The sequence below is a fragment of the Neopelma chrysocephalum genome, unplaced genomic scaffold, assembly GCF_003984885.1.
Source record: "Neopelma chrysocephalum unplaced genomic scaffold, ASM398488v2 Primary Assembly neopelma1_125, whole genome shotgun sequence".
Lineage (NCBI taxonomy): Eukaryota > Metazoa > Chordata > Aves > Passeriformes > Pipridae > Neopelma > Neopelma chrysocephalum.
The window spans coordinates 1134478-1144601 of record NW_020897787.1 but is presented as its reverse complement, the minus strand read 5'-3'; the positions used below and the strand labels follow the sequence as shown (position 1 = coordinate 1144601).

The window sequence follows — 10124 nt, the reverse complement described above, 5'->3', positions numbered from 1 at the left end:
TTCTTCACCAACAGACTTTTGCTATGGCTGAGGAGTATCACCGAGAGTCAATGCTGGTTGAATGGGAACAGGTGAAACAAAGGATTCTTCATTCTCTGCTTGCATCAGGGGAAGATGCTCTCGATTTCACCCAGGAAAATGAGGTAACTGTGTCCTTCTAAACCCTGTGCATGGCATGGTACACAGCTGGCACTGCAGCACTGCTGAAACCACCTCTGGGTTATTCTGCAGCTACAACTACAGAATGAGAACTATCAAATCTCTTGTTTGATTCCAGGATGACAGTGACTAGCAGAATGCACTGTCTAGCAAAATATCAAACGTTTGTGGTTGTCTCTACTGACTGATGGGTGCAGGCAACGGAGCTCCTGTTGCTGAAGCTGTGTTTTAAGCAACATATTTGCAAGCTGGAAGGTGTCACAAAGGCACATATCAGGTCAATATACCCAGGTGACAGAAAACACATCAGGGAGCTTCACCTTCAGGAAACCTTTGCACTGCCAGTGAGAGCAGTTTCTCAGGTGCAGTTGTGCTCACACACAGGTCTTAGAGCATCTCTTTCCTGTATCACTGTGTGCTAGCCAGGATTTCTGGATTTTCTTAGGAGGCTGATGAAGTCTCACAGGTTTTTTTGACAAAACCAAATGAATAATCGGAAAAAAAAAAGCTTTCCTTTTTATCTTGCTGTCTCATGCAGAGTGGATTAGAATTTTGTGCTGCTAAGACCTTTAGTGTTCATCAGTTCAAGTTTAATCCAGTAGTTACCAAATCCTTTGGGCAAGACTAACCCCATGTTTTACATGAAGGGGTATTGACTGGCATCTTAAAACATTCCTTATCTTCTGTAACAACTTCACTCTTTACAGTTGATTCTCTTAAGGAAAATGCTCCAGTTCAATGGATGGAGCAAAGCAGAGTTAGGTGCAGAGCTGTGGGAACTTCCCCTCTCTGATCTGGAGGCACCAGGCAGCAGCTGCAATCCCTGGAGCACAAAGTTACATCACAGCGCCTGCACAGAGCTCCATGGAAATGCTCACCTTGACAGCAGAGGTGATAAAGAACGGGGGGAATGCAAGTTGCTGTGCTTTCAGACCAGAAAACAGACCCATTTTTTTTTATAGCTATGTTCTTCACCCACGAAAATGAATTCTTGTTCATTGGAATGACTTACAGACCTGCAAGTGTATTAAAATAAAAAAAACCCTTGGTGCTAATGGGGTATGACCTGTATAGGGATTTGGAAATAATTAGTTGTTAATGGAATGTCCCTTTCTGATTACTGTTCTTTTAAATATAGGTTAATCCCAGTTAGCATACATCTTTTTATAGAGGCTGTCTTTCCCAGAAAGTATTTTACTCATACTTTACTGTGACTTCTCAAAGGTTGTCCAGCTTTCCAATATTAGCAATGCTAAATAATGCAGACTGAATTCATTTAAAACCAGGAACAGCTACCGTGTTATTTTGGGCTGTGAGTCTGAAAACTTGGCAGCTACACTGATAGCTTCTAACATCTTTGCTTATAACCCACTCTGAACAGGTAAAGCACCTTTTCTGGTGTTTCAGTGTCAAAGGAATGCTGCCTCTAGTCCATGGCACTCGAGATGCCAAGCATCAAATTGGTGGGAGGGAGGAGGGGAAAAAACCCACCTCCTAATGTTTTTCATGACTGAGTTTAAAGACTCAATGTGCACCATCACTCAGTAATACTCCACTCTCCCTTTCAAAGCACTCATAGTATCAGTATATCATTTCAAGAGCATTTAAAATCCTTGATATATTCCAGTCTTAGCCTCAAGGAGTCAAAGGTCTGAGAGGTTTGAAGTGCATCTACTGTGTTAAAAGCCTGTTATCTAACCTTCCCACAGCAGGTTGTTCTTCTAAAGCCTTGTTCCAGTCAAATAAGTTTTTTGTGTGTGTGTGACACAAACAGACACAGGCTGTAGAATATAGTAGAGGTTTAATTGATATCCTCTGGAGATGGAGAATCAACTGAAAAGGCACAGATCCAAAGGCAGCAGGGGGCCGGTCTGCCTGCAGCCAATTCTCAAGCTTTGGGCAAGCTAATTTGGGCAGAGTGAAATACCAACACATTATTCATGGAAATCAGACCAATTAACGGGCAAAGCTCACAATTCAAAGGACCCAGCTAGGGCTTCCTCCCCCTAGTCCTCCACCCTGGCCTTCTTCCCATCAGGGAAAGCCAGAGTTGGTTAAAAAGGTGCTTCTTGGCAGGGGGGAAAGGGAGGAAAGCCTGAGTTTTGTTTTTGAGGTATCAAACACCAGTGCTCTCAAGGTGTTTGTTGTGACTCTTGTGCCACCGGGTGCCGAGGCGTTTCTTTTGTCCTTTTATTTCAAGTTTTAGTTTCTTCCACGCTTGCCCCAAGCTCTTCCACTCCTGCTGTCAAGCACCACGCTCGTGCAGTAACAAAGAGACACCGGTGCTCTTGTTTCCTGTTCTGCCCCTCTGTATCATGTCTTCATGTCCCTTAAATCCCAAGGACTGCAAGATGCTTTCTGCTCCACCACAGCGTATTTTGATGGGGCTTCTCCAGCTCAGTCTCCTGCCTAGTTATTCCCTGCATCTACTGGCCAAGCCATTTGGAGTGCTGACAAAATGTCTGCCCAGACTTCTGCTGAGGAATGTGCATATGCATATGAGGGTGATGAATAATGCATCTTTGCATGCACGAGGTTTGGTGTGCAAGTGAGGCTGAATGCTTGGCTGAGTACAAATGAAGGAGGGCTCCTTTGAAAACCAGCATCGTTAAACTAAGTGAATTTAAAAGATAAAAATGTGATGGCAGTGCAGCATAGCTCCAGCTTTCAGAAACGGATAATAGTCAGAATAAATATTAAGGTTCTGAAGAATGTTTTGGAAAGACCTAAATTCAGGGCAGGGAAAAGCAAAGGTGTTTGAGAAAAGCAGCACAAGCTATTTAAGGAATATCAGACTAGAGGTGCAGAAAGGTATATGTGTGTGTCCACTTGTGCTTCCACAGTCCTTTGTGCATTCCCCACTTCTCTGTTTTTCCTTTTGCTGTTCCAGTTAAACTTGAAAACCTGACCTGAAGCACGATTCTTCTCGTGTGCTCCTAGCTGCTGATTTCAGCACATCTTTGTTATCTTTTCCTTGTTTGAACACTTGCTAAGTTCTGACTTGCCAGCAAAGGAGATTCTCTTCCTTCCCCACATCCCCCCTTAGTGTGTAGAGGTTGCCTCTCACATCCTTCTGCAGAAATATTGCCTGCACACCTCTCCATTTCTGCAGTTTAGCAGGAAGAGGGGAAGTGTCCTTCCCTGTGCTGACTCACTGCTCCAGTTTTCCTTTTGAACTTTCCTTTTAGCACAGCCGTGAGACAGTTCAGTGAGCAAGTGCTTTGTTAAAGTTTAATAATTCAAAGATTAAGCCAGAATGCATGATGGAAAAAAAAAATAAATAATCTTGCTTCTGTGGCTCTTTTTCCATACGAAAGAAAAACGTAAGAAAAGCAGGACAAATTCTGGAGTTCATGAATTATTTTTTTTTCTGAAGTGCCAAGTCAGTAGTGGGCATTTAAAGAATTTAATTTCAGTGTGGCAGTTCTCAGCTGTGGGAGGTTGTCAATAAGTGATCCTCAAAGCATAACGGTTGGGGTAAAATTAAAATTGGGGAAAGGAAAGGAAGACACCAATCCCAGAGAAGTTATTTTTAAGTTTCAGACGTGCACTTCTGAATTCCGAGGCTTACCTGAGGGTTTTAACCCGGCAGTCACACCCCACTCCCTGGAGTGGCAGCCACGTGGGTGCTCTTTGGTGCAGGAAAAGGAACCAGATTCATAAAACAAAGCCCCAGTCCTTACGTGCCTGGTCGGGTTGAAAAGTGACACTAAGTCACTCTGTGCTATTCTTCACTTGCTTCAGGAGATGAAACCTCATCAGTAATTAATGGCAGTGTCCATAATTTAGCGTTACTTTAAATAACTGCGTTTTCTCTGGCACGGCAGAAGGGAAGGGAAGGCTGCAAAGCTATTCCTGCCATCCCAGTCTGTTTCCCAGGAAACCTGCTTTAACAGCTTCTTTGTTCTTTAGAACAAAGAATTTGTCGGGTTTTAGGTGGGTTTAAAGGAATTTGTGTCAGATCATTTGGCACCGAAAGAAAAATGCAAACGCTTCTAAGTATCAGTGTCCATTAAGAGGGACTGTGAAGAGTATTTTTGGTGTAAGTTCAGTTGCAGAAAGAAAAAGTGGGATTTCTTTGGGGTTTTTTGTAAGGTGTTTTTATACAGCCTATGGTATAAATGCACCTCCCTGATTTTGTAATCAGGTTGGACATTATTTAAATAGCATTATGAGTGAGAAATTAATGCAGTAATAAACTAATTCCAGCAATTTTAAAGGATTGTCCAGGTTTGTCTTTGGTACCTTCATTCATTTATAATTCATTATATTAGGGACAAACACAACTGAGTAGTTTTTATTGTGTAATCAATTGTTGTATGCTGTACAGAAAGCAGTAATCAGAGATAGCACAAAGCTCTTACAGTTTCTTGGTAGAAGTTGGTGTCCTTATCTTCACGTATAAATTCCTGGCTAATTCAGAACACCTTCTTGGCCACTGCAATTGTGTCACTTTGTTTGTTTCTAAATTTTAAATTGTGAAAACTTCCCTGATCAAAACTCATGGACAAGGACAGTGGGGAACCACTGTCTTTGCTCATGAGTGTAAAGGAGCAGTAGGAGGAATTCTGGGTTAAACTGATATAAAAATGAAATTAATTTGGGAGTGACTGAGAGAGTGTTCGGTGCAAAACTGATCAGTAACATGTCTGGAAGTTCATATGTTTGTATTATTTAATTTTCAAGTTGGGATACAGTTCCCAAAAAAAGTGAGATTCTTTTGAAGGCCCTGCCAGCATTTCATCCTCGTTTGAAACAAGAAGCTGAATGATGGCACCATCTGGAGAAATGCTACCCATTCCTGGATCTCTTCCTGAAACCCACACGAGCCAGGTCATGGCAGGAACGTTGCTCCTGCCATGCTGCAGCCTGACAGGTGTCAGCAAAGCTGAACTCTGCAGCTGATTAAACTGGAAGTGAAAATGATGATTTTTTTCCCTTGCGTTTGGGCTTTCTGTTGTTTGTACAGGTAGCAAGTTGGCCACATTTAAGTGACCTCTTCCAGGAAGACCAGAGCATGTCCTTAAGCAATACCAGGAGTTGATCCTGCCTGCACAATAAAGTACTGACGTTGTGGGTGACTGATTGAGAAGTAAAGCTGTTTGACAGTTTTGCTAAAGTGCAGTGTAACAGCTAATGAGGATGTGCAGCAAGTTGTAACTGAGTTCAGTAAAAAGCTTAATTTTAAAATTCTGCAGGTGTACCTGCTCTTTCTTGGAAAAAGTTACTGATTCCAGTTTAGATGAATATTGATGAGCTGGAGTTATACAGTAACAAGCCTGAAAACCCTCTTGCTCTTCTGAAAGCTTGTCTGTTCCTTCTTTCCTTGCCCCAACTCTGTCAGCTGGCTTCATAATAAATATTATGCTTCTGTACTGAGCTTGTCTTGCTTTTATCTTCAGGCCAGCACGGCTTATGAAGCAACTGATATTAAAGGACTGCTTGCCTCAAAGGGATCTGTCTTTAAAATGATTGCACTTTATGTTTCAAACCCAAGACTTGCAATGCTGATGCTGAAATGAAGAGTTACTTTTTTTTTTTTAGGAAGCAGGAAATATCAGACAGTATTGCATAGTTAATTGGGAGTGTTCTTTCCTGCAGAGTGGTGAACATCCATGTGCAGTGGTGGCTGTACTGAGAACATACCAGTGCTTTGTAATGAAAACATACAAGAATAGCTTTATGCAGAATTGGACTATTCTGGCATGTTGTATTTTGAGTTTTATAAGAGTATGAATTTTCCATGCTGTGACTCCATCAGCTGCCTCTCCCTGCTCTACACTCAAAAATATCTCAACCCTGGCATAGTCTCTGTGGGTAAAAAGACAATTTTTTCAGGTCAGAATATTGCCAGCATATTTCTTCCTGCAGCAGACCAGCAGTGGGGCAGTTTTCAGCACATAATTGAATGCTGCAGTCCTATTTTGTGTCTGTGTCATGGTACTGAGGCAAAACTGGAGTATCATATCTGCTAGACTGGATCCATCTGAGCTGATCCATTGAATTCCAAGCCCTTGCTGTGATGGAGGTTTGGACAAGATGCTTCACAGCAAGACATCGATGTGACAAGAAGCAACCTTTTCAGAAACAAAACCAAAGAGTTAAAATTATAAGATACTACCAAGAGACGCTGATGTCCTAATTCTAGAGAGCTGATGGTTGGCTTGTGCACTGAGTAAGGAGGATTTCTGTCACTTTAGAAAGTTTAAGCTATATTGGGAGGATAACAGGGTATTGCAGTGAGACTGCATTTTTCTCTGTAGAGAGTTCAAAACCTCATTCTTTTTTCTGTCAGGAACACGGTTTTGCTCTTGTTCTTTGGGAGCAGATGTTTTGGTAAAATGCACTGTGGTAATTCTGCACTTTATGCCTTCCTATTTTGTTTCTCATTGAACAGCCCAGCTATGTTGGTGAGGTGGGTCCTCCGGGCCGCAGCTCTTTGGACAGCGTGGAGATGGCGTATGCTCGTCAGGTGAGTGGAAAAATGGCAAAACACAGTTAAACATTGTGTTCTGCAGAGAGAGGGGCAGGGGAAAGGAAGATTTGAGCATAGTGTGTAAGAAGGCATGGTAAGTAAAACATTAAAATATCTGCCTAGAGATAAAATGCAATTGGCAAATACATAAATGTTGCACGATGTTTTAGGAACGTACTCGCCCGTTTGCCGCAGGATTGTTTTTGTCAAAAAGAGATCCTAAACACTGTATATGACTGTAGAAAGCATTTATACTTATAAAGTAAACTGAAATTCTTTCAACTTTTCAAAAGCAGTATTTTTTTAGGATTTGTGTCAGTGTATAATTGTATGCAAATGAAGGCTTTATATTCCCTTTATTCTCACGTGTGGAAGATCACTGTTCTCATGTGTATGTGTGTAGAAAAAAACATGCTGAAGTCTTAATCCTGATGTTTGTCGAATTGTATCCTATTTTAATGGCATTGCTTATGAGAGGCTTTAGTGCATCAGCTATGAATTAATATGCCTGGTAGCATTAGACTCCCTCGGAAAATTTTCGTGGAAAACTGATAAACCTTTCTTTACATAACCAATTTATTACTTTTGTTATTTGAGATTATCTGTTTACCAGCACTGTTGGGAACAAAATGAAAGAAAGGGAGCTGATTTTTTCAAAATGGAATATGTGAAACGGCGCAGACAAAGCGCTGCCTAATTTGCACACAATCACTGTTATTGTGTGTGTTGGCTCAGTCTGTGCTGAGGCAGAGAGAGCAGCCCCTGCATCTGTTTTCCTCCATCCGCATTCAGTTATGGCAACTGGAAAGAAACAAGTTGCAGAAGGTGCACGGTTGTGCTGATAAAGTGTACGTTTGATTTGGTGGCTGTTAATAGTTGGTTAATTTAGTTCATATCTGCTGTGATACACCTGCAGTGAGGGTCTTCCTTACACCATAACTATGCCTGTACTTTAGGCTGTCAGTGTCGTTCCCTGCTGGTTTTTTGGACACGGAGAGCCCAGCCTGTCCCACAGTGCTGGCTCTGGGGTGGCTGTGGAGTCACCCTGGCAGGTGGGCCCTTGGCAGGTCACGGGCTGTGCACAGGCTGCTGCTGTGTGCCCTGGAAAAGAGGTGTTTGTGGCCAGGCTTCTGCTACCAGAACACTTGGTGCAGTCACCGAATGCTCCTGGCAAACCCTCCGGAGAAATTGGCCTGGCTGAGCTCTCCTCAACGCCAGCCTGCTGGAGTGCAGGAATACCTGGGTGTCAGCAGCCTCTGTGGGGCTCCTGTGCTTTCAGTGGGGAGTTGGGGTACCTGGAGATCAGGCAGTTCACGCTGCTTTGGTTTATCAGCAGCCATGAAATGTGATGTGATTAATTGTTCTTCGCGGACAGTTGGGAGCGTTTCGCAGGAACACGGTGACATCCCTGGATGTGGCTGCACTGGTGCTGCATTCTGGTTGCAGTCCTGAGCTCTGCATCTTGTTTGCACGCTGGGCATGTTGAAGCAGTGCATGACAAAGGGAGTTAAAGTACAATGGCACTGCCTTTCTAGCACTGAGAATGATTATTTTCAGACATAGTGGACAGGCTTTAGGCTGAGAGTAGAATAAACAAGAGTAGATGAAGCTAAATGAAATCAAGAGCTAAAACGGGGGGGATGTGTGTGTGTATATGTTTTAGAGTAGGCTTTGAAGGGCCAGGTTTCAGTTCATTTCCCTGTCTCAGATTTCCCTGAATACTGCCACAAACCAGCAAAATCCCATTTCTTTTATGTCAGCAGGTAGGAGGCTGCCCCTTGCAGGGGAATATCACAGCCATCTAGTTGTCAGGTCGCTTCTGAATCTTTGTCCTTGAACAATTACCTGCAATTAGTCTAACAGGGCATCCAGCTCAGTGCTTTGCCGTGCAGAACCCCTGAGCAGCTGGGCAGCTGCCTGCCTTCAGGCAGGCCTGGGGCTCTGGGCTGCTGTGGCACCTCGGGTGAGGCTGAGGCTGGTTCCTCCACCGCTGGGTTAGAAGTGGTTAATGTGGGGGGGAAGCAGAGGGACTTGCTGGGGGCACTGCTTTGGAAGCCTGGTTCAGATTTTGCTGCTGTGGCTGGGAAGGGGATGGGGCATAATACATACTGTTAAACGTGCTTACTTTAATTATGTTTTAGATTTATATTTATAATGAGAAGATTGTGAATGGACATCTGCAGCCTAACCTGGTGGACCTTTGTGCTGCTACTGCAGGACTGGATGATAAGGTACTGCCAGTGAGTTAACATAAGGAAATGCCTTTAATCTGTTTTCAGCTGTGATTAACAGCCTGCTGACATCAGGGGAAAAATACTGATATTGCCAAAAAAAATTGCGTGGCTCCACAGAAAACACAGAGCCAATACTGGAATTTTCTCCAGTGCAGCAGGGCCCACCTGTGATGAAGTTGGTCATGGTGAAAATTTCTTAACACAGTGAGGAAGAAACGACCCTGGTGTCCCATCATAAGTGATAAGCTGTTGGAGGAAAAAATTGCTTTTAATGTTAAATAGATTCTGCTGGTTTGGTTTTCCAAATGTGGTCTCTCAATGTCGTTTGAAGGTATTTAGTTGTAGGTGAAGGGTTTTCAATCAGGCTCTGGTAGAGCTGAAATAGGCTCTCACAGCAAAGCACAAAGCCCCCAGGATTGACTTTAAAGCAATGATCTGCCTACTTTTTTTTGTTTTCTATTCCTGTAATGGTGTTGCCTTGATCCACCCCAAACCCAAAACAAATGCACAAACTTGGCCACCTTCGAGAAATGCCTGGAGGAGAATCCTGCAGGAGGGTCAAGCCATGGAAAACCTGTGCAAATGGGGAGAGCAAGAAGCTGTTCAGAAGATGCCTCAGTGGGATCTGAATTGCAGATGTGCATCTTTGCTCTGAACAGCTCTGTTTGTTTTCAAGGGACAGCACAGTGAATTTTGGTGTTCTTGCTGCTGTTCTTGCTGCTTTGAAGCAGGAGGATCAAAGAGCTGCCCTTGCCCAAGTGAGCAGAGCTGTTAGTTCTCAGTCTTTTGCCGTTTCAGCAGGGACGCCCCAGTGCTGCAGACACTGATATGATCTCGTCCTTGTGAATAAGCAGACCTGGATGGTTTTCAGCCTTTATTTATAACTGAGCCTTTGTCCAAGTGATCAGTGTCCTTTTGATGATTCTTATCACAGCTGATCCTATAGCTTTCCAAAGGCAGCCAGAACCATTGCTTACAAGGAAAGCTGATGGTGCTGTGGGATTTATTGAGTGGAAAGTGTGAAATGGAAATGGGCAAGAGGCCAAGCACGGAGTACCCAACCTAGTTTTGGAAATAATTGTCAATCCTAGGTGACAATTGCCAGTACAATGTTTATAGCCATCTCCTTGGACAAGAGTTATGCAGAAAAGCCTGTGAAATTTGAATTCTGCAGGACAGAATCCAGTATCTTCATGACTGCATCCAGTATCTCCAGTACAACTCTCATATTTCATTACTCTTGTGTTTTTATGCTT

The 10124-nt window shown here is 43.2% G+C and overlaps 1 protein-coding gene across 6 annotated transcripts in view; it reads left to right on the top strand.

The window, feature by feature from the left end:
• Positions 1–10124, top strand: part of NUP93 (nucleoporin 93) — a 76385-nt gene that overhangs the window by 49011 nt on the left and 17250 nt on the right. For all 6 annotated transcript variants that reach the window (XM_027698192.1, XM_027698193.1, XM_027698194.1 and 3 more), the window contains 3 exons: positions 15–143; positions 6557–6631; positions 8776–8865. In XM_027698192.1, coding sequence (XP_027553993.1) covers positions 15–143; positions 6557–6631; positions 8776–8865 — 294 coding nt within the window. The remainder of the gene's footprint in view (positions 1–14; positions 144–6556; positions 6632–8775; positions 8866–10124) is intronic.